Below are 25164 nucleotides of genomic sequence, written 5' to 3'. Positions count from 1 at the left end.
TCAGTTAATTAAAACTATTTGTTCAGTACTTCCTCCATGACCGGAACACAGACTCCGTCTGACACAGTGACTGGACTGAAATACAGCGGCAGGGTTTGTGAAATACACCAGACTCCTCTGTTAAATATTGAGATTTTAGACATTTCCCTGGTAATTGTTGGAGGTTAACCCACGTTTTTAGGATTGTTAAGTAGTTTTAACTGGTCTACAGTTCGGCATTGTTCGGCTTGATTTCTGTGTCGGAATTTCCCGCATTCAATCTGATTTCAAACATTTTGAGGACTTTTTGCTCAGGCCAGTAAGTGAGGACGTCCGGCAGCCTTCAGCAACATAGACATTTAGAAATACCACGACCTTGCATGACAAGGTCAGGCAGCAGTATGATTCATGGCTGACATTTGGCCACTGTTGCCTTTGATATTCTTAAGACATCATTCTCGACCTTTCATGCATTTGATGCAATGATGTCAGAACTCAGCACCTTCTCTGCCCACACGTCCAAGAAAAACCTCCCACACTTGCTCTTTTTCAGCCTGCTGCTGCTCCTGCTGCTCTCACCCCCACCCCAACAAAAATTCTGCTATGAAGCAGCACAGTAAACCCCAATAGCTTCATTAACATACCAGCTTGGGAAATGCTCTTGAGTTGTACGGTAAGTAAGTAATGCAGTGCTGGTAATTACTCTGCTGCTCTTGTGTGTGTAGGTTGACATCAGCCTCAGTGAGAGTCAAACTGCCCAAATGTCAGTGATTATAGACGTGTCAGAGTGTGTGTGTTTGTGAGAGAGACGTTTTTTAATCTAACTAATGCTCTGTATCGTGTATATTAAGCAGGCTGATCACTCCTGCTTCTTTCTGCACTTATTATCGGCTTCTGCAGGCACGCGTGTGTGTCAAGAGGTTTGACGGCGCTGTGACATCACTTCCTTCCTCAAGGATGTCTATCAATAATATGTCCTCTGGTGTGTGGGGGGTGAGTGGGACACCACAGTCAGAGAGTGAGACATAAATCTTTCAGAGAGCGTCTCCGGTTGGCAGGTCAGGCGGGTAAGTGGCCTGTGTGGGTTTGAGTTTGTAGTCGGGCCTGCTTAGACGTCAGCCCACTGGGAAAGTACGCACTACAGCACTGCAGCTCGGAAGTTCCACTCACTGGTGTGAATGACAAAGTGTCAAAGCCGACAACCAAGTGGGCCTTACACGTTTGATCATTTACATGTAAATGTTGGACTCGTCTTAAGTACAATACTTATCATTACTGAGAAATGCTGCATGTTAGTGCCAAAACCTTTTAAATGTTAATGCACAATTCAATGTGGCATTTGTCAAGGTGATCTCCAAGAGACATTTCATACACATGCAAATATTTGTGCAAATGCAAATTTGTGTACAGCTCGTGTCTCTTTTTCCTGTGAGAGGTTTGAGTTATAGGTCCAGTGTGTATCATTTAGGAGGTTTTACTAGCAGGAGTTGAATATACACTTCCCTTCAGTATGTTTATATAAGTGAATATAAACATAGTCACAGTAAAACTAACTTGTTTAGTTTGGTGACCTTTGAATGTGGCATATGACGCTCACTGTACTTCCCCCTGACGCATTACAATCTGCACTCTCACCAATAGATAAAAATCATGAAAACAAATAATATATATATACATAAATATATATGTATATATATATATATATATATATATATATATATATATATAAAACTGCCTCCCCCCCCCACACACACATACCACACTGGACCTTCAAGGAAACTCTAACGTGTAGCTGTCATGAAAACTGCAACACAATTTTGAACATATATATTTTTTTATTCATATATAATAAATTTTTATGTACAATTTATTCTTCTTTTTTGTAAAGAAAAAATTTGAGAGAAAAAAAAGAGCTTTGATTGCAAACAGTGTTTCATACTAAAGGGGAGGGAGGGACAAAATGGAAAAGTGCTCATAAAACTAGTCTGTGTGTGTATGTGTATGTGTGTGTGTGTGTTGTTGACATGCCTCTTGATAGTTGTATGGACAAAATATTAGCTTGAGACCATTTATAGTTCAGGCAGCATTAGATTAAGGAGGAGTTAAGCATTTGTATTTGTTACCTCTTCAGGACATTTTCTGGCATAAACACTGATCTTGTCAGGACCAGTAGTCCTCATGGAGACCAAAACCTGATCCTAATGAGGCCAAACCTCATTTCTGGTTAAATTTAGGGCTAAGATTTGAATTGTTGTTAGATTAAGGTAAGGGTTAGGCATTCAGGCTTATTAAGGTTATGGTTAGGGACAACACTTGAATGTAAGTCAATGCAAGTCCTTACAAGGATAGCTGTGTGAACCTGCGTGTGTGTGTGTGTGTGTGTGTGTGTGTGTTATTTCCCTTCTGTATTCTAGGTAGATCCAACAGGGGTTTGCCATTGTTTTACAAGGGTATGAAAATCTGTAGGCTAAGGATTCCCCTTAAAGTCACTTAGTTGTAAAATGAGAAGCATCTGACGATAATCGTGGAGAGATTCAAATTATTAACAACTTCTAAACATCCACCATACAACGAGGCTTTGGCTTTTATCGAAGCTCACACTCTGCCACAAAGGAGACAACAATGACGGTGATTTCTCTCACATCAAACCCTGCTGAGGCCGTTTTTTTTTTTGTTTTTTTTTTTCCCACTGTTTGCAATCCTGTCTGTGACTGTGATTAGATTACGTTTTTCTTTAGTTTAACTGTTTGAAGCAAACTGTTGTTCGGAGTGTCAGGGTTTTAATCACTGACGGGAATCATCATACATTCGACAAAGCACGGCGAGGACAGCGGACGCCGGCCTCCGATTCACAAGAGGGTGATGTCTGATTGTCTGTCAGTCAGCCAATGTATGACACCATTAATGCGCATAAATAACATCACAAAATAATCATCCAGTGTACAGATTCTTCCTTTAGAACATTGGCAAGAGATAACCCCTCCCCTTCCCAGTCATGGTAATACTTTAAACAAAAATGTAGTAATAAAATTTCTTTTCTTTAAAGCAGTTGAGACAATCATGCAATATGCAGCCTAGTTAGACTATCGGCTGACTTCAGGGCCTCCTTTTATGAAACTGAAGAAATCCACTCTCTGTGAATTGGCAGGTAAGAGCTTAGAGAGAATTGGGGCCACATGTTCGGTGCAACAAGCTAATTTTTCTTTTTCTTTTTTTATCAGTATGCACAGATTTAATTCTTTAGATCCATTATCCAGATTCTAGGCCCAGAAAGAAAAGTTCCTAAGTGCAGGCTGAAGGTATCGGTCTGGGGGATTGAGTTCCAGGCCCAGTCAGCTTAAAGGTCTTGCAGAACAGAAAAGATCCTACATCAAGTACACACTCCCGGGGGGAAAAAACAAACGTCTGCATGGCAACTTTAAAGAATCACCACATTGAATACCATTCACGGTTCACAAACTGTACATGTCACATCAATACAAAAGCAGATTTTCAGTCACAGAGGACCCGTGTTTGCATCTGTGACAGGACGCCCTTCTGCTGTGCCCTTGCTGCCTGTAATCCTTTGTGTGGACCTCAGAGGGACAGACAGATAGCGGAGGGGGTGGGTTTAGGTAGAGGGCTTGTCAGTGTCCGCATTCTGAAACTAACAGATGGTCAGAGGCAAAAGATTGAGAGGAAAGAGAGAGAAAGGGAGTGGGTCAGAGAATTATTTTGTGCTCAATGAGTTTTAAAGGCACTGTCCTGTCACATGATGTCAACAAAGAACTCACAGGGATTGCCCATTGCATGCTGGAAGGACTGACGACTAGCGGTGAGCTCTGGAGGAACGGCGGCTAACTCTCTCCCAGGAGGGGCTCCAGGCGGCGTGCTGCTGCTGAATGAGGTCTTGGGGGCCAGGCGAGCCAGACAGTAAGGAGGAGGCAAACCCGGGGGGCCGTAGGAGGAGGCGTGGCTCCGCTCGCTGTGGGCACAGGAGCCTGGCCCTGGCTGCGTGAACGGGGCGTGGCTGTAGGTGAAGGACGGGTGGCTGTTCTGTGAGACGGTGTGGCTCCTGTGGGACTGACTGTGACTGAGACCTGATCTGGTGTGACTGTGGCTGGAGACGGCATGGCTGTGGTGGCTCATTTGGCTCGCCGACCGGTCGCCGCGCCGCCCTCCACGGATGGCGGGCTCCGATTCACTGCATGTGGACCTGTGACCTTTCTCCAGTGGGGAAGAGCGTCGACCTTTGCCTGCACTGGGGTTGGATCCACTGCTTCGGCTTCCTGTTGAGAGGGACACAAAAAACAAAAACAAACAAAGAAACATGTAAGCGTGGCCTTCCGCAGTACAAGTACACTCAAACACGAATACACAGTCAGCCGCTCCAACTCATGAGCAACAGCTGATTCAGAATCAGCTGATTGGCTTTGCTACTGATTCACATAAAGGCAGAAGGTCACACTTTGAACAAAATGACTTGGTGAACTGTGTCACACTGTATGGTTTTTGTTTTGTTTTTTAATGCTACTAAACAGATTAAAGTTACTTTGTTTAAGGTGTGACTTGTTATTGTCTAATGCAATTGAACTACAGTCAAACATGATTATTATCTCCAAACGTTTGCTCCCCAAGTTCCACCTGCAGCAGCTAATCCCACAGACATCATCCGATGTTCATACGAATACTGAAACATTCACAGATTAGAGATCAATACATGACACACCTGCACCAGAAAGACACTGCCACACAGCACGGTGAGGATAATGCAGAATGATGGGGTTTTTTTCTGGTTTTTTTTTTTAAAAGAGGGTTCAGTTCAGTCACATTTTCAGTTTTGATTTAAATGTAGATCAGTGTTACGCCTCAGTGCTGGTAATACACACTGGTGGAGTCATACTGATGGAGGTGTATCACACGCTGTTGCAAAATCAAACATTCCACGCCTCCCCTTCTGCAGTGAGCCCAACAGTACAGTAGAGTAAAGTGGTGCATGATCGCCCCCTCTCTGTGGGAATGCATCATGCACCTTCCAGCACAGAACGAATACATGCACCCTGAGGTGCAGAGAGGGAGAACGGACTGTCAGGAGACGCACACAGGACACAAACAGACAAAGGCAGACGCATGGGATGGGTGGAGGACATAAAAAACAACAACTTTTAAAGCTACAGCATAATAGGAGGAGGACAAGAAAAGTAGGAGGAACAGAATAAAAATTGAGAGCATCAATGGTCAAACAGAGAGAGCAGAGGAGAGGGGGTTAGCAGGCTTACCGGTTCCCCCAGTGTCCTGGGACTACCGCCTCCTTCAGTCTACCGTTGCCCAGCAGAAACAGAGGGAACAACAGAATTACACACACCTCCCAGCCCAGTGCTTCCCACTCTAACTAATGCAGCCTCCTACATTTGGTCCATCAGCTCGTAGCTTACAGCAGCTGTTATTGCTCCTGTTCTACTCATCCAACTAAAAAAAACAAACTTCCAATTGATGAACAATCTGCTCCTCAAAGAAATGATCACATGCACATATTCAAACAAGCAGGCACTCGACAGTGACACTGGTCAAAACAGAACGACTACTATTCTTTGTCATCACTCGTCTACCAAAAGGCTGCAGATGTAAATAAGCCTGGATGAATGACTCAAAACAATGACAATTACTGATAGATGGCAACATGAAACGGATCATTACCTAGTGTCTGGCCTACCTGGTTTCAAAGCTATGGTACCGCCACGCTATCACAGTCACCCACTAATGTAAAAAATCAAGAAAAAATACCTTCATCTCCACTCTCCCTCAATGCAGGTATCAAAAACCATGCAGCAGCCACAGAATGCAATATCACATTTGAACACAAAAAGATCAGTGGAGAAACTGATGGAGAGAAATGATGAGGTGTTAATCCACTCAAACTGACTGATTTCTCACGCGTGACCTTAATTAGACAGGATGTGTACATGACGTCACATGTCACGATGAAATAGTTTGATTAGAAACAAGTCAACTGATCACGTTAATCAATTAAAAAAACCTGATGGTGGAAAGGTCCGTCTTTCTCCTCCTCCTCATTACTCACCCTCGCTGTGCTGGCTTCCTGCGCTCCCACTGTGGAAACTGTGGCATGGGTCTGAGTATCCTGGCGGGAAGCTTGGGGGTGCAGAGGGAAAAGGAGGGTAGGGGAATGGCTGCCCGCCCAGGGGCCATGGGTTGCTGGTGGGAGGCAGCGGTGCCAAAGTGTCCTGCTCAGAAACTCCGCCACTGGATCCCTCGTTTAAATTGAGCGATGCCATGTCTTATTGGAGAAAAAACACAACCAGAGAGAGAGAGAGAGAGTGAGCTTTAGTACAATCGCTCTATTCATACAAACAAAAAAAAAGGCTGTGCACGTAGAGATGCATTAGTGACACAGTGAGAGAAGTGGCTGTACTTTGGCAGAGGTCCCCAAAGGTATAGTAGCACTGTTCGGAGAAGGTGATCTTGTTAACGGTGTGTCTCAGGTAGCCGTGTTTCAGCAGACTGCTCGCGTACTTCCTCGCATCCCTCCGGTCCTTGAATCCTTCTACTCTGGAGTAAAGCCAGTCCACCACGTCAGCACCTGACACAGAAACACACACAGAGGCATTTAGGCTTCGGCTCAGATGGGCAGAGAAGATGCTCAGAATTTTACATTTAAAAATGCAGTAAACACACAACTTTAAAAAGTAGCCGTGTTTCAATCTCAGGGGTTAAATTGTGGAATTTAAGCAGATTAAAAACATAAATCAGTTTAAAAGAATATACAATATACCACATTTAAATAAATATGAGGATGAAGAACAGCAGTTAAATGAAATGGAAATGGTCCTGTTTAAAAGCCAGAGATATTCTAGTGTTGAACAGAGAATATCAAAATTAACTAACAGGGAAATCCCTTCTCTGCATTTAACCCATCCTCTAATAGAGTAATGGGGTTCAGGTACCATGCTTTCAAACTGGCAACCATCTGGTTACAAGGCAAGTTCCCTTTCCACTTTCACATTAAACACGTCATGTTCCCTGACCGGGAATCGAACCCGGGCCACAGCGGTGAAAGCGCTGAATCCTAACCACTAGACCACCAGAGACATACTTACATACTTAGTTCCGTTCTTAATTGTATAAAATACTGTAAATATGTAAATTAATCTATCTATCTATCTATCTATCTATCTATAAAATACTGGTGGATAGACTTTTTTGGTTATTGTATTAACAAATGATTCAGAGATTAGAGATTTAATCACATTTAGATTTATGTTTAAAGCCTCACATGCCCCGCGCACACCCATTATTCATCTTTTCTCACCGATGACAGCGTTGGCGATCGTGATCTTCAACCACATCCTGTCTCGGATCTCTAGGCCAGAATCGGGCAACTGCATCACCTTGACAATGGTTGCCATGTCTGTTTTACTTATAGACAGAGGCAAGTCATCAAACTCTGTGAGGGCAGAAGAGTTTGAGAAAAACGAGGAACATTTGAAATGTAAAAAAAAGACGTTACGAGGATTTGCGATCGAGGCGTTGGGTGGTTGCTTTTTTTTTTACCGTAGTGTGGATAAGGTCCCGTCAGGGCGGTGGTGTGTGAAATCCAGGCCGCAGGGTCAATCGGTCTCACTGGTTCAGCTGCAAAATGATACAGTTTAACCAACTTCCAGTTGAAGCCTGAGGACGTGGCATCAGTTACACTGCTCCAAATGGAATAAAAATCAATTTGACCTGGTGAAGAAGGTATTTTGCAAAACAGCTTTGTCTTACCGCGAGGGATGGTGAAGTAGCTCCGTGGAGACGGGTCCCAACATTTGGCAACAGTAAGACTAATAGGACTGGAGAAAAAAAATGGAAAATAAGTAGCAATAAAGAATACAATATGTGTTTTATTTTTGCTAAATAAGCCGCATATGATTCTAATGTATATTAAACTAACTGACATCAGTGCAGCTTAGAGATCAGGTTGTTGTTTTCAGTCTATAGAAACCTAATTACACAAAATCAATTCAAGTTGACGCCACAAGATAATCTGTATGTTCATACAGTAGAAGATTAGTGTAGACACTGTTGCTCTGAACAAGGCAAGAAAGCAGTTCATCTCAAAGCTCCTCAAGTCAAAAGGAAGTGTCTGAAAAGTCCCTATTTTGGATAAATTATGGAAACACGCTTGCATTTTAGAGTCCAGACTTTTCTCAACAGGCTTTGCTTCCATTTTTTTTTTTTTTTTACATTAAAGAAAAGCCTGCTTTTCACCTTGTTATTTTTAAAATTCCGACTTATTTTCAGCTTCTGAAGCTTCTCTTCTTGGTCATACTCTGCATCTCAGTGTTGTAAACTCAACACCATGAAAACCATTAGAATATGGGCAGCGTGGTATTCAAATTCAAAGGCTGATCAGGCGTACACAGCGTATGAATCACATATGAGACATATGAGCATACTGTGAGTTTTGCACCAGAATATGCACTAGTTTGATAACTGAGGGCCACTGCAACAGCAAGAGGACTTCTTATACAACAGGTTATGGTCCAATCCTGGTCAGTAGAGGGAGCTAGTGAGTGAGTTGAATGGTCTTACCCAGTTTTGGAAACAATCTCTCGTAGAATCCTCACTGCGTCGTCATTGCTCATGTTTTCAAAGTTGACGTCATTCACCTGGTCGACAGACAACACATGATATAAGCAGCTCATCTTTTCCCATTTCTATGTTGTGTAATTCTGGCTCATTGTGACTGAAATCTGCAGAGGACTCAAATGTGCTCACACACTTTAATCTCTGAAGTGCTCAGACGCCTGCAAACCCTAAGCGGCTTGCTATGGGATACGCAGTGAAAACCTATATTATGGGTGTTAGCGCAATAACAAATTGTAATCAGCCATCATGTGGTTGAAGCGAGTGGAGCCACGGAGATCAAAAGAGAGGCAGCAACAGGAAGGAAAAGGAGAGGCAGAATTTACGTTACAGCCTTGTAATGGAAGTGGATCGTAACAGGCCACAAAACCCTCAGTGCAGAACTGTGATCTCACTAAATGTGAGTGTGCACACTGCAAACTAGCAGCAGCAGAGGTGTTGCAGATGCTGTATCATAATTTGTGACGCTATAAAAAAAAACATTTGTGTACCTGGAGGAGCATGTCTCCGGGTTCTATTCTGCCGTCAGCAGCCACAGCTCCTCCCTTCATGATGGAGCCGATGTAGATGCCTCCATCACCCCGGTCGTTACTCTGACCGACAATACTGATGCCCAGGAAGTTGTACTTCTCTGTCAGGCAGGACGCACAATTATATTGTCAACAAATAACAGTCATGCATTGACAGTATGTTAAAAATGCAATTCAAAACACAACTTTCAACATATACCCATGTTCAGTGTGACTGTGATGATGTTGAGGCTCATCGTGGAGTCTGTGATACTGCTGAAAGATGACGACTGGAAAAAGCAGAAGGGCAAAATCAAGTTAATTCCCCGTGGCATAAAGTCCATATCAGTCAGCACGCCGTCAGTTTCGCGGCGACGAGTCTTTGAGGCGCTCACCCGGTCTATCTTGGCCACCTTGTGCCGCCGTCTCCTCCGCTTGTGTCTGCGCATCAGGTGCGAAGAGGAGCTCTGTTCTGTGGAGCTGCTGAGCCTGAAACACAGAAGAAGACGAGGGGGGGAGTGATGACATGGTGAGGAAGAAACAGGAGAGAAAGACAGAGCACAGAAATAAGCAGGAGATGAAGTGAATGGACTATGTTTTGAATATAAGTATATACATATCTGCAGAAAATATGCCTTTTCTTAATCTTTTGTTTTATTTTTGAGTGTTATTATTCAAACTGCAGACTGTATCACACTAAGACACATTTATTTTGCCCTGGCAAACGTTGCTTGTGTCGATATTTAGCTTCAAAAGATTCACTTCCGTGAATTGGGATTTAACGTCGTTGTATCCTGAAATGTCGGTGGTTTAGCCACAACGCAAAGATGTATCAAGCAAATGTGAAAAATAAACCTCAATCCAGAAAAAGTTACATATTTTCAGGGAAAACACAAAGAATAACGACATTTATTGGAGAAACAGCTATTGATTTAACAGTCTGAGCAGTGTGTTACCTGCTTGCATCCTCATCTTCCTCACTGTCGACAAAGGAGCTGGACTCCAGCTCGCTGCTCATTACTGAGGCGCTGTCGTAACCCATGGCCGAATCCCTTGCGGTTCGCTCTGATTTAGAGTGACCGTTGATGCGAGGGACTGGAGAAAGAAAAGACAGAGCAGCCGTGAGTCGGTCGGAAGGTCATGCTCTTTATCATGGGGGTCAGAAGAGAACAAGGCAGAGGGAGTCAATTAAGATTCTGTCGGCAAGTACAGCAGATTGAGAGGTAGATGAGATTTATTTTCACCACAGTTTCCTCTACACAGCTCTACAGGACTTCACTTTCTCACAAAGAAAACATGAATCTGTGTCAGAGGAAAGACGGCGACCGTCTCGTCCATCTCCATACGTACACTGCCACTGAGGTGGTGACGTCTCAGGGTAGCAGCGAACCGGCTGGAAAGATCTCATGAGGCAAAGAGGGCGTGGCAGCCAGCGCTTTCGCCGAGAGCAAGCAAAACATTCCAGCAATGTGGTAGTTCCCATCGTAAGCTCCGCCCCAGAAGGTGCTCTTATGAAAGCTGAGCTACTGCACACACACATTCAACCAGCAGAGAGACATGACATCCACTGAGAGGATTCACTCAAACATATTTCCTCCCACGCTTTGAAATGACTGCTACACAAAACAAAACAACAACCAAAAAAAAAAAAAAAAAAAACCTTGGTCACAAGTCAGACTGAAATCTGTGCCTCGGTGCTCTGCTACGTCTGTGCCGATCGTTTCCCTAAAACGCAGCCTAAGCCCCAGATGGTCCCTGCCCACCAGCCGACTGCTGACAGACTTCACAGCTTATCTACAATGGAGGCAATATACACAAATGCAGACGATGAAGACACAAAAGTCACTTCATAGACACAAAGGACTTGTGATCTTGTGACATTTACAGTAAAAGGAGACAAATAAACAGACAAATGTCATCATTTTAACCGATAAACACATTAAATGGACATAAACAATACAAATGCTAACAAGTCATAATGGTATAATATTACCTTTAAAATTCTACAAACCTAATTAAAAATCACCTGCATTAAACTAAGTAAAACAATGAAATCACCTGTGCTATATAAAAAAAGAAATTCCATCAACTGAGAAAAGACAACAAATCCCTCTCACCAAAGACAACAGTGTTCTCTCATCCGACGCTCAGAGAAACTGAGCTCAGAGTCAGAAGAAAGTATCTCCTCGTCCCTCCCTCCCATGGTGCACAGCTATAGAATGACTGGTAATCTGTCTCTGACCAATCAGTCGATGATTTTCTCCATAACTGAGAAGATAATACGGGATTTGAGATGACGTGCTGTCCTCTCCGTTCCCTGCCTCAGGTGAACCACCATCAGTTTATTAAAAGCCCACACACTTTCAGCAGTTTTCTTTTTTTCATTTTATTTAACGTGCTTTGTGATAAAAACGCTAACACAAGCACAAGTGCTTTGGCTTAACACGTGTCTTCTTTGACCTCAACCTCAAAATCCCAGCAAGCACTAAACAGCATAATGCTGGTAATCCTGTGGAAAAGCTTTTTTTTTCCATTTTGGGGGGAATATTTCATGCTCTGTGCTACAAAGTACAGTAATAACAGAATATTAGAGTCTTGTCTTACAACAGCTGAAGACGCACACCACACGTTGACCTGAAAACAGCTCATATCCCATAACACCCTGCTGCCCTCGGGGGTCTTACACCAGCTCGCCCTCCTAAAATGTTCAACTGCTGCATTATTCATCCATTCAAACTCAATCGCTGCAGAAAACAACAAGAGATGTGTTTACCAGCACTTAAACTGATCACTGTCAAGCAGCCAGTGTTCACGCAGAGACGGAAAGCACTTGAAGCGTGTGTATAGGGTGACAGGGGAATTCCTGCTGCTGATGCTGCAGGCAGTGAGGTGAAGAGGCGGAGCCACCGCCTCCTACTTTACACGTCTTTTACATCCAGACCACGTGACTGTCACAGAACCCGGGAGCCAAATGAAATTACATTTCACAGGGTCACTGCGGGCTCGATTTATGATCCACGAAATCAACCAACAGGTCGTCTCACATGATAGCAGGCGGAGATATGTGAGGTGAGGTGAGACTGTGTGTGTGTCTGTGTGTGTGAGGGAGACATTGTCATCTGTTTGTCAGTGTCTGTGTTGCATCAAGCTCTGTAAACACAGTGGAGAATGACAGACAGGCACAAAGTTCATTAGACGTGAGGCTATCACCCACACAGCAACAGATGTGCAGCTGGCAGTCGGCAGCTGTGGTTCTGATGCGGTGACCGGCGGCAACAACGCGTCCTCAGCCGAGTCAAAACAAAAGCACAGTCACAAGATTCCCCAGATAGGGATTGGGATTAAATCACTCAATGTGATTATGCGGTTGTTGTTTTTTCCTAGAGTAAAGTTCCCAGTTGCCGCACTCCCGAAAAACCCCAACCTGTAACGATGAGACATTAATTGCACCACATAAATAATGAGTGTTTGGTTAATGAGCCTGGAGCTCAGGATACAAAGAGCCAGAGACTTGCTGTGAAGAGCAGGAGGAGAGGCGGCAAGACAGACAAGTGGCTTTGCTGTGAGTAAAAGCATCAGCAGACTGCAGGCATCACAAGCTGCTTCTTTATGACTTCCTGTCATAAATGTTGCCAAAAAAATCGCTGGCTGCTAAGCAGAGGAGTCTGCAGACTTGATTCTGTTGTGGACAGTGAAAACATTGCATGTTGGAATCCTAAAGTTGACACGTGCCACTCAGCTTTTTTGAAGCAACCTTAGTAGTTTAAATAGAAAATGCTTCAGTCGAATACCAAAACTTTGGATACCCTCTGTGTGTGTGTGTGTGTGTGTGTGTGTGTGTGTGTGTGTGTGTGTGTGTGGGGGGGGGGGGTTTCTCAGGTTTCCTCCCACAAACATTCAGATTTGTGAATTAGGCTAATTGGACACTCTAAATTGACTGTGGTGACACTGAGTGTGAGAGTGGACGATTGTTTGTCTCTATATGTCACCCTACGTCAGCTGTTGGCACCAGGGCCCCCTGCGGCCCTCATGTGGAGGATAAAGCACTAGAAGATGATCTCTGGCAGGATTTATACACTCGCTCGACGGCCACTATCCGCTCAAATGCCTGCTAACGCAGACATCTAATCAGCCAATTACATGCCAGCAACCTGCTAAGGATCATTTAAGCACAACAGTGATTTAAGTGACTGTGAAAATGATATGGTTGGTCGTACCAAAGAGGACGGTCTGAGTATTTTAGGAACTGCTGATCTACCGTGATCTTAACTCTAGGGTTTTAAGAGAGAACATATCCAGTGAGTGCTAGTTCTGCAGCCAAACTGGATCAAAATTATACAAATAACCACTCATTGCAACCAAGGTATGTAAAAAAACACATACAAGAGATATCACACTACATCATCAGCAGACTGGATGCCACTCCCATTCACTATATTAGATGTCCTGTGTACCTAATAAAGTGGCACACAGTGTTCTCTGACATCTGAAATCATCATACGAGTATCAAGTGCGACAACGTCAAAAACAGCCTCTGACCATGAACCTGAGCCACACTCAGGAAACACAAGCAACATTTTCAGGTGAACTGATTCACCCCTTGCTTTCTTTGCTCTAATGAGCATTTGAATATGTGAGCACTTTTGCAGGGGAGTGACTTGTGCAGTTGGAGGCAGTGAAATGTAATAACCTCTGAAATGACAGGATAATTGTATAATAAAGATCTGTCTGTTCCTCGCTGATGAAACTCACGCTCAGTTTCTCGGGCTCTCCTCCGCGCTCGCTCTCTCTCGCGCTCTCTGCGGTGGCTCAGGAGCGACTCCGTGCCCGTCTCGGTGTCCAGGCCATCTCGACTGCTAACCGCGTTGGCGCTGCAAAACACACACACACACACACATAAGCACACTGTCAGATCCATGATGGTGCACAAAACACACAGTTTCTGTCTCCCTCGCACAAAGTCTTTCAGATTGATTAACGCGCCTGAACATAATCCCCAGCTACAATATACTTCTGTCTGTTATAATATCAGTTTGCCTGCCATTGGACCCTCGGGGAATATGGAACTCATATTATGACTGTTTCAAATTCAATCCCTCTGGCCAAAAACAGCAGTTTCATTGTTCTGTGGTATGTGATGTGTCATTAATGACCAGATACCCTGAGAGGGAGCCACTCTGGACAATACTTGCATTAATGAGACCTATTGAAAGCACAGATGGTGCCTGGAGCGTGATTGGGAGAGAGACAGACAGGACAGACTGACAGATCGAAAAAAAAAAAAAAAAAAGCAAGAAGTGGTAGATCAGGTGTGGGCTGAGGAGTAAGCCAGCCTGTGTACTTGTGGTCTGGGAGGAGTCTGGGGGTTCTGGAGGGGGCGAGAGGGCAGATTGTTATTCTGTCAGAGGGCTGGAGACGCTGTGGCCTCAGGCAGTAGGGTTAAGGGACTCACACAGCCGGCAGGCACCGGAGAAACCTGACGCTGGTGAGAACTCTACTCGGCCCTGTCAGTCTGTCACACACACTTAAGCATGTGTGCAACATGTACTTTACACCTGCATGAAGACGAAAGAAATCACGCTCGCGTCCGTTGCCCGCTCACACTCACGTGTCACTGACCGTTTACTGTGCGTGAAGAGTGTCGTGTTCATGTGGCAGAAACTGAAAATCATCTCACACACACCTCAGGGAGCTGTGTGCAGACGATCAATGCAAATTAAAAACACAGCAGCAGACAGTGCGTGGTGTCTTCTGCGTTGTCTCTGTGGGATTAAGTGCTCGATGAGGCGTGCTGCTGACATGCTTGGACTGCGAGGGAACTAATGGCTGCACCTGGACCGGGCTTCACCGGCACAGATCAGTGCATTTATGCAAATAGCACGATGACGAACAGTTAGGGTGCTTTTCCCGCTGATAGCGATGTGGCGGCAGTGTGATGACTGATGTGGTGACGACAGTGTCTGACAATCAGTGGCTGCTGACCAGTCCGGGCTGCTGATCCAAAAAGGGGGGGGGGGGGTTGGGCGCTATCAAAGGCACTAGGCTGCAGCTGGGAACAAATGCCACCCCCTTTCAATCCCCGCACCCGGCATCCCTCTCCCCACCGCTGCCAATCGCCACCCCCACCGCCCTCTTGGGAGAGGGAGATGGGTGCTTTCAATGCACGTTAATCCGGATTACCAGGCAAAAGCACATCAGTTGTGTCCATTCTCAGCCCCAAACACCTATTCTGTGCGCTCATCAAACGCAGCCATTCACGCCGACAAACACACGAAACGCATGAATAAAGCACAGAGGGAAAATGAAGTGGTAATAATATTCTAGCTATTTACAGCAGAGCAGTAAAAGGTGAAAGACTGGATTAATTTCAGAAAGATAGAGGGCGTTTGCTGTAGGGGATTCACCACACACTGTTTCTCTGAGAGAAAGGCTTGCCTGTTTGACTAAAATAAAGAGAGAAACAGAACAGGAGAGTGAGGGAGTGAGAGAGGGCGAGGTGGGGGGGAAATGACGTGGGGATAAGGGGGCTGGCATTACTTCCGTTTCCCGCCACAAGGTGGCAGTAATCCCAGTGAAAGGCTGGCTGGGAACAATAAAATCATCAGGACAGCTGACAGGCAAACAGCAGGCAGCAGCCCATAGAGGGCAAAAGCGAGCTGAGATGTCAAACCCTGGATAAAGAGATACACTCAGACATGACAGATAGCTTGTTCTGAATATAGAGTGTCGGCCATACTGCTCCAGCAAAGCAAAGGCAACAACACCACTCGTCCCCACTGGCCCCCAGCTCTCCCCCAGTTATATTTAGCATGGGACTTCTCCTCAGCTGGTGCAGTGATATTCACTCATCTGCAAGTCTGGAAAAAAAGGGGTCTGAGTTCAGGTAAACGGGATCAGGCTGACCAAAAAAAGAAAAAAAAGATTTTAGGCACCGACGTCATTTTTCGCCACTTAAGTCTTCAGTGACGGAGCACGGATGAATGCTCTGAGTGACTGGATACAATGAGCCTCCCTGAGTGCCACGATATGCCTGAAGATGTTTATGATGTGAAGGCTATTTCAAGAATCAGTGGCACCGGCGGCATAAGTTAACAGAGGAGACCACACACTAATGCCAAATGCCACGGTTTGACGGTTTGAGTGGATGGGGAGGCGGGGAGGGATGGTATAGTATATATGGTTGAGAGAACCAGTCACACTTTTGTATGTTCCCACTCTCAAGCTTTCACACGTGCCACACTCTCACACACGGACCACCCACACGTCGCCTGACGATGATGATGATGATGATGAGCTGCTCTGATAAGCAATCCTCATTCTGATCACTACATATGGTGTGCTGTGAAATAAGCGCTGACCCAGTTCTGAGAGGACTGTGTGCTTGAATCCATGTGTGTAATTGTGCATATACGACAAACGGTAATTAGACTACTCACTGGAAGGACGGGGGCCGCGAGTCTCCGATGCCTCCTGTTCTCTCAAGAGGAGGAGGCAGTTCTGGATGACTCTCTGTGCACTGAGATCCTCCATCAGAGTGGGCACTCTCTGCCAGGACCAGCTGAGAGGGAGAGAGAAGTTAAAGAAAAAAGAAAGGAAAGATTTATTATAGATCAGACATATTCAGCTCCAGGAGCAAACACACAATAAAAAGATATTTTGCTGAACGATACAGACCCAGTATCTTAGAGAGGAGGAAGATCAAAAACACCCGAGACGCTCGAAGACAGCAATGACACGACTGACATGTGTATTATATATTGTTTATTGACTGTTTCTGTGTCTTATTGGTTTCACATTCTGTTTGTATATATGTATATACATATATATATATATTGCTTTTAGTTTACATTACATCATATCCTGTCTGTTTTATGTATGTATGCGATGTACAGCACTTTAACTGGGTTGTTTTTAAATGTAACTCTATAGAGATACATTTGGATTGGATGTGTGGATCAGGCTATACAATGGAAAAAGAAAGAAAGAGAGGCCTGGAGAAGACTGGTGACGATGCACTTAAACAACAAAAAACAGCGAGCGACAAAGAAACTTGAAAGACCTAATAGACCCACAGATTCAGCTACTCTCCTTTCATCTGCACCAGAATAATGAAAGTTAAAGCGTGCGGCCACAGAAAGGCTAACAACTATATGGGCTGCGATTACTCTAATGCAAGCTCAGGGATTCACAGGTGGATTGTTAAATGAACCCATTTTGTGACTCTTCCTTTTTCTCAGCAACTCAAAGTATTTCTGCAGGTTCCATCACCTTCTGGTGGATGAAATACACTGAGCCTGAGGTGTCTACACATTACTCTGATTACTAACTAGTTAATATATCAAATGTTAATCAAATCAAATCAATTAATCAGTTTTTTTTATTGTTTCTGTAATGGTTAATACACCAGTATGTAGAAGCTTAAATTATATATTTTAATGCTAAAATATAAAAATAATTGTTATCCATGAATTTTCAAATTTACTGTTTAACATAAAACTGAAAACATAGTAAAGCACATTATTATTTCTTGATTAAGATGTCAAATTCTATTTATTTACTTTTGTTTTAGGGGTTGAATGTTACGCCTGATTAATTTCCAACATCTCAGAGAAGAAGCCCAGTGAGCCGAGTCAAATTTGGGTATAAAAAGGTGAATTCAGTTTGTTATTTGCCAAATAAATAACAATAAAAAAATGTTTTAAAGAAGTCTCTGGAAGATTTCTAAAATATTTATGTTTTCTCATTTTTATGACAATGTGTTAAGCACTATTTCAAAAAAACACTTGATACCTTTTAATGACATTACAAAATACCAAAATATAATCAGCCTTTATTTAAAAACAATCAATCAAATGCCCTGATCTTGCTCATATTACTAGAGAAAATCTTAAATTCTTATATTTGGATGGATTGTACTACACCAACTGTGAAATATAAAGATGTCTACATTTGTTCTGACTGGATACTAAGGCGTAGTTGACACAGAAATTTAAATGCAAATCCCTATTATTAGATAACATTTATAAGATACAAGAGCAAGTCAGTCCCTCATATCTGTGTAGCCACCACTGTGTGGCTGAGTGTCACTCATGACCTTACAATGGAGGGAAGCATGTAAATATGTGAAATGACCTTTCTAAGGCTATTGTGTGTGTTCGTCCTTTCTGGGCTACTGTAAAACACGATGGCTCCACGGGGGCGGACCCGTCTCCTATAGAGGTGGGACGAGATGCTATAAATATTATATTCTGTGAATCACTTCCCCTAAATTATACGCACTAAGCCTTTTGAATGAACGCCAAACAAATTATTCTTAGTTGACATTGATATGATATTATATCCACTGTGATGGTGCAATGACTAGGATGTAAATGCATCTCTAGCATGACATATTGATTTGGTTTGGACAGACATTATTGTCTCTGGAGACTTTCAGCCCTTGTTATCTCATATATTGACAAAACCAGATAAGTCATAGTGGACTTCTCGTTCCTCTGTGATATTAAACTCGGTCACCTCTGACTGTATTTTTGAAACTGTGGCTAAGCTGAACATCAAATGGACGCACTTGCACCTATACAGCGCTCTCAGTACGAAGAGTGCTGAGAAAAAAAGCTCTGTGGGGGTGTTACATGGCTACATTTACATCCTCCACGAGTGCTCCACATATCTTTGGTTAGAGATGAAGCTGCACAGCCAGGCAAGCAGCCACATGAGAGACACACACACACACACAGAGAGAGAGAGGCAGCATGGGTGCACCATCAATCTCACTTACCCAGGACACTACTCTCCCGTTGAAGCAGGGCAGCTTGGCATTATCATCGGAAATCTCTTCTTTGACCACCCTGGAGAACAGGCAGACAGACACAGTTAGAAGAGCCCAGAGACAGCTGAACAACACAACACCAGAGAAGCCTGGTGTCACTCGCACTTTCTGAGTGACTTCCTCCAAGTGGCTTCCAAAGGTTTCAACCGATCGTTAAAGCCTCGCAAGTACAAGAGCCAGCGGGGAAGTCTGTATACGCTGATTTATGGACACGCTGCACTTACTTTGAGCACAATAACGTGATAAGGGCCGGCTGCACGATCTGGCGAGGACAGAGCCGTAAAAGAGTAAAGAAGGATTTTACAGTAACAGTAAAGTGACAGAGGTGTTGGTGTTACACTAACATCCACGATAGATAGATAGATAGATAGATAGATAGATAGATAGATAGATAGATAGATAGATAGATAGATAGATGGATGTCAATGGTGTCAAAGAAGACGAGCATGTATTAATAGAGTGATCTGGTGTGTTAAGTCTCACTCAATGTGTTCCTCTCGGGCTGTAAATTCCCTACAGAAATACCTTGCAGTTACCCTTTGACCTGCTGGGACACAGTTCAGCACACCTGCCAGGCTCGTGTCACAGAGAGCGAGAGAGAGCGAGAGAGAGTCAGACACGAGTGGATATAACACTTCACACACACACACTGACACACATGCAGCTACAACATCCTGATTGTAGTAACCAGTTTCCATTAAAACTCCCCGAAGCCTATGTTGCTCTGTTTGTTTTGTTTTTGTTTTCACAGACACGATATATACCAAGCATTTCAGATATTTCATATTGGCTTTGAACATATACATGAAAAAGAGGAAAGGCATGACTTGAGGAAAGCAGGAGAGTGTGAGAAGATGTTATGCAGTGCTGCGTCTGACAGTGACTTTATAGCTTTCTTTTCCAAACCACCTCCTGTTTGCCAGAACTTCCCTGCTAGTGAAATGATTAGCCAGGCGAGCTGTGTTTTTGCATTGGCTGCTGCTGTGTTGCAGGGAGTGGTGGACAGAGATAACGTAGCTCTGTGGCAGGAGCCGACGACCAGAGACTCTGCTGCTGTGGCCTGTTCCACCTCGGGGAGGAAAAGGGAAGGAGGCCAAGGTCGACTCCGCTGGCTACTTGTGAGGTAGGAAGTGTGCATCCTGTCTCAAGCTACATTAGCAGCTGTAAGGTGACTTGTGAGGATGTGGGAGTGGACCAATAAAAATTAAATATCAGCCAAGCTTTCTTCTTCCTAGTGCCTGACAGGACAGGCTGTTCCACTCATACAGTGTGACTCTATTTTATAATGTCTGAAAGAACTGACGTACAAAATGAGGCCTTTTAATATTCGTCTGGCTGATGCATTATGGGCCGAAACCAAAGGAAGTGAGAAACAATGCCAATTATAACAGATGACGTCTTTAACATGTCATGAAAAACCCTTGGCCTGCGTTCTTTTTAGCTTCATCTGATATCAGGAGCCCGAGTGTTAATTCCACGACTGAACTCCAAACACAAACACACACTGGTTTCCATGACATTTCACTGACCTACATTCATTTCCATAATTACAACTGGCCTATTCCTAAACCTGACCCTAACCCTAACCTCAGTCTAACTTTAAAGCATGTCTTCACCTTAAAATGGAGTCATTTGCATTATGGGGACTTGACTTTTTTGGATTATAATGTGACTGTGTAAACAGATTTGGGTCCCCACAACAGAAGAAATACCAGATACACACACTGTTAAGAAGAGCATGAGTCTGGGCTGCTGTCACAGATGTGACTCCTTAGAGCTTGACAGCCGTAATAGGTCTAAAACACTGAATATTCCTCTGCTGGGCATATTTGTGTAGCTGGGGAAGATTAGACGTGTTTGTTTATGCTGCGAGAGACAGAGGAGGGTCGGCGAGTTACAGTCTAATCCAGAAACCAGAGGCAGGAGTCAGGAGCCAACATCAGCCGGCAGCACCGCGGACTCTGGTGAGCTGATGCCAATGACGCGGAAGCAAAATATTTGTCATCAAATAAGATTATGGATAGATGGATTTTAACAAGACACGCAGTCGGACTCAGTCCACAAACCTGATTCAATTTCAGTGTTGTAATAGCATGTACCCTATTGTTGTAACAACACGACAATAACAGATGTTTTGTTGTTTTCGGTCCACAGTGTCACTACAACACTCATTTATTCATTCCTGTCGACCAACGAGCAGTGTCTCTGCATCACTTCCTCAGTCGAGGAGGGGGGAGAAAAAAAAAAATCCCTCAACCAGCCCCCTATTTTCTGAGGCACAAACAAGTCTGTTCCTTTCAGACCTTCAGCTTGGCTGCTTCCTCAGCTCCACAGTGCCTCTGTGACTTGCATTATAGTGAGGTCCCGAATGCACTCGCCACCAAAATGCCATATCATCAGCTTAAGAGTCTCCAGAAAATAGTTGAGCGGGTGACTTCGAAACCCAAGCCTCAAGTGACTTCCTGTCTTATGGATATTGATGAATGAAATCAGGCCTGACATGCACATAAAGAAACATTTGTCATTTAATTTCCAACCTCTGTTGAGCGATCAGAAATGATAGAGGCTCCTGGTTACATTGAGTCCAAAAGGAGCTGAAATGGCAGGTTCACTGTGGTGTATTTTTTTGGGGGGGGGGGGAAGCCATTTAACAATTTTGTGTAGCCACTGCTTAAAGAGCAGATAAGGCCTGCACAAATGTAATTCACCAATCTCATAAGAAAATGGCTGTGTGTTGGGTTTTTTTCTGCACAGCAGGGGGTCTACTACAGAGGACCCTGCGCTGACTGCTGATTTACATTTCAAACACTGTCTATAACTGCGAGGGATTTGATGTTTTCCCTCTCGGCTCAGCAGTCTTATTCCTCCCCAGCTAATTCTCCAGCAGCCATACTGTCTGTGTGTTTGCAGTACAGACGGCACGGCTACCACAAAAGCTGCTGCTATCCTCTGTGCCTTTGACTGCGCCTGCTTCCATACTGTGCCAGCAACGTACGGCGACTCGCAACAGCCTGACAAATTCAACCTTAATTCAAAGGCGCCACCGCGTGCTCTTGGAGACACCTCGGAGACAACAGTGTATGACCGTCCTGTGCGGAAAACCCTCCTCTGGCAATGTCCAATTTATAACTCCACATGCTTTGTTGATGCACGAGCAGGAGCCGGGCCTACTGTGGCAGTGTGTTCGGCAACATTGAGCCATGTTGGCTGTGTGGTGAGAGCAAACACACGTTGTTTGTTTCCATAATCTGCTTGTCGATCACCTGAGGCCCAGCGAGCGGCCCGGGCCTGCAGTGTAGGAGAGAGGCAGGAAGCCTGGGGTTGGGGACAAAGCGGAGCACCAAGCCTTAGCCTTTCACCAGGAAAAGCCAGTTTCCCTCACAAGATCAGGCTGCAGTGGAAACGATGTGACGTTGGACTCTTTAGACGCTGCCTGCCACTGCATTTCCTCCAATCACATGTGCGAGATACTAGTGTGTGTGTGTGTGTGTGTGGGCCCACGTATGACTGTTCAGATTGGAATGAGAAATGGGCACTGACACAAATACGTCATTCTCAACGGAGGCCTGATACAAGTGGATCTCACTGACCGACAGAGATGAAGAGCTTTGGAGACCTGGTGTAACTCCTGACACTCCAGATGGGAAGAGTGAGGAGAGAAACAGAGAGCACAAAGAAGACAAGGGAGCGGGGGAAAGGGAAATATTGCTATTCTCAATGTGCCTCTGAATGATTTTAGGGTAGAATTCACAATTGAAATCAATTTTTAACTGTTATTTAAATGTTTACATGTCCCCCTATTTTAGGGAAATCATTTAAATGTTGTACTCTGATTCTAGAAATTCTGCTAGAACACAATCAGTGGTAAAATCACAGGTTTAGCAACAGACAGAGGTGAGAAAGCACAAGGCCTTTCCATTTCCCACATCTCCACCAAAATGTAATCATTTCTTCTCAGGTCCACATAACCTACATCCACAGGAAATTTTATCAAAAAATCTGTCCTTTGTTTTTTTTTCAGTTGTGTTGCTCAAACAAAGACAAACACAGCTCCAAAAAAATATGACCTCCTTGGCAAAAGGTAATGATTTCTCTCCCTCCTGATCACAGTGTTGTATATAATATGATCCTGTTTGAGTGATTATCGAGACCCAGTCTGGTAGATTCAGCAACATTGAGTCAAACAGCTGTCCCTTCAACATACATTATTTACAACCAGTCGTTCTGAAAAACCTCAGTGGCAGCAAACTGAGAAAAGCCATAGGACAAAAAAAACAATGTTATATTGACAGCTGACCACTTGACATTTAATTGCCTCCTTCGGGTGCAATTACAGTAAATGGATCATTGATAATATAATTGCACATCTAAAAGTCTCAACCACTTACTTGCGGTTGCTGTACTCTCTTGGGTTTCACCTGCAGTCCATTATGTCTGGATTTCTAAGTGTCTCCGGAGCAATAAAACTTGCCCATGCTATTGTGTATAAATTATAATTTTAAAATAATTAAAAAAAAATAAAAATAAGAAGAATAAACACATGCTAGAGTAACCTAGGCACACAAGGAAACCAAAACAAACAACATGAAACCTGAGAAGTCAAACATGTGGACTCTTTGTCAACATTGCAGCTTTGACATTTACATTCCGCCTGGTTAGTGTCATATATGGACATTATTATTATGGGTGGATACAGTGGCTTTACGGAGCAGAGGTCTGGATGTGTGTAATACATGCAGGGCTGCGTCATTAGAGCTCTGGACAGATCCGGTATCACTTCAAACACTCCTGTGTGTGTGTGTGTGTGTGTGTGTGTGTCTCCTCCACTGCGCACAGGACAGCCTGGAATAATGAGCAGGTGCCAGGAGGAGAGCATGGAGGCAGACATGGCACACATGGAACAATGTTGCGTCGCGTCATGGTGCTAATGCCCTCTTTAGACACGCGCTACAACAATAACCCGCTCACAAACCATGTAATAACAACAATAATAACACGATTATAATAGTCACCAATGGTGGCCACTTACCCAAAATCCTGGTCCATGGATTTGAAGAAGAATTTGTAGCTGTTGACGGGCCGATTGTTGAGGACATTTTTAAAATCCGCTAAGGTGACTTTCTCTGGAGAGACGCACAGTTTGACCAGATAAGGAGTCTCCTCCTCGTCTATATGGTATATGATTTTAGTCTCCGCCATGAGAGTGAGGGGAGGACAATCATTGACACGGCAAAGGAAACAAGGGCTGGCAGCGCAGTAAACAGGCCCGCTGTGTTACCAGTCAGCCGTGGAATAACATATTAACAGCTCCCACTAAACCAGAAACCTGCGTGGACCGCGGTGGGAAACGAGGCTCCGCGGCAAACGCGCAGACATAATCGCGTTCCAGGCGCCTGTGGTGGTGTTCCTGCTCCGGTGTGAGTCGGTACGGTGGCTCTCTCGGCACTGAAACAGGAAGGGACAGTCCACATCCTTCAGCGATATGGAGTTGGGAATATTGCTATTGCCTTTTTTTTTTTCTCATGAGCTAATTGGCGAGACCGTGCTGCCATCTAGTGGTGCGTTGTGGCTGTGCGCAGGCCTCCAGGTCCATGTTATACAACACACTCACACTCATGTGTATGAGTGTGATATATAAGGAACAAAGAGGAGCCGTGGAATATGTACGGAAGGGTATAAGGGTCACATGTCAAAAAAAAAAATGGAAAGAACAACACATTTAAATAACATGAATAAAATCAAAATTCTGAGATTAAAGTCAGAATATTTCTAGTACTCACCGGAAGAGGAGATATTGTATCTCGATGGGACCTTCCTGGCTAAATAAAGGATTAATAAAATTAAAACAATAATAAGAATTCTAACTGTGATCTCAGAAGTCTGACTTTTTTCTTAGAATATTCCGACTTTAGTCAAAAGTCTCGCTTTCAAAAACATTTTTTACATGTGGCCCTAATACTCTTCCATAATTATTGATACTGTAGCCTTATATTATTATTATTATTATTATTATTATATAATATTATTATTGTGAACTAAGGCTGCATAATATTATATCAATATCAATATAATATATCAATTTCCCTCACATTTAGTCATCAAGTGAAGTCAACTTCTTTAATTTCTAGAGCACATTTTAAAAAATACAGGGTTGACCAAACTGCTTTACAGAGTTAAAGGCAAAGCAACGTAAAAGGTATAAAACATAAAATAAAAACAAAC

The 25164-nt window shown here is 43.8% G+C and overlaps 1 protein-coding gene and 1 non-coding gene across 4 annotated transcripts; both read right to left on the bottom strand.

The window, feature by feature from the left end:
• Positions 1-1820: 1820 nt before the first annotated feature.
• Positions 1821-24496, bottom strand: dvl1a (dishevelled segment polarity protein 1a). Of its 3 annotated transcripts, none has more exons than XM_058643368.1 (16): positions 23972-24494; positions 18892-18961; positions 16550-16671; positions 13866-13984; positions 10070-10208; positions 9509-9602; positions 9334-9403; positions 9096-9235; positions 8551-8627; positions 7741-7808; positions 7531-7608; positions 7289-7423; positions 6392-6559; positions 6041-6256; positions 3753-4247; positions 1821-3625 (listed from the first exon to the last, which is right to left on the bottom strand). In XM_058643368.1, exons 1-16 carry the CDS (start codon positions 24139-24141, stop codon positions 3606-3608), a joined length of 2181 nt encoding a protein of 726 aa, XP_058499351.1. In that variant the 5' UTR covers positions 24142-24494; the 3' UTR covers positions 1821-3605. The 3 variants fall into 3 exon arrangements, with proteins under 3 accessions (XP_058499351.1, XP_058499350.1, XP_058499352.1); XM_058643369.1 differs by lacking the exon at positions 1821-3625 and adding an exon at positions 5238-5276 and having other exon boundaries at positions 4114-4247; positions 23972-24493; XM_058643367.1 differs by having other exon boundaries at positions 1821-4247; positions 23972-24496.
• On the bottom strand, positions 6996-7067 carry trnae-uuc (transfer RNA glutamic acid (anticodon UUC)). Its single transcript has one exon. It is a non-coding gene; the product is annotated as a tRNA-Glu (tRNA).
• Positions 24497-25164: the final 668 nt, after the last annotated feature.

This window comes from Solea solea, chromosome 11, assembly GCF_958295425.1.
Source record: "Solea solea chromosome 11, fSolSol10.1, whole genome shotgun sequence".
Taxonomy (NCBI): Eukaryota; Metazoa; Chordata; class Actinopteri; order Pleuronectiformes; family Soleidae; genus Solea; species Solea solea.
This window is presented reverse-complemented; position numbering and strand designations above follow the sequence as displayed.

Coding starts and splice junctions, on each gene's coding strand:
- dvl1a (XM_058643367.1), bottom strand. CDS start 24,141: ATGGCGGAGACTAAAATCATATACCATATAGACGAGGAGGAGACTCCT. Junction 16,672..18,891: donor ACGGGAGAGTAGTGTCCTGG/GTAAGTGAGATT, acceptor TCTCCCTCTCAG/CTGGTCCTGGCAGAGAGTGC. Junction 6,560..7,288: donor GATCGCCAACGCTGTCATCG/GTGAGAAAAGAT, acceptor TTTCTGTGTCAG/GTGCTGACGTGGTGGACTGG.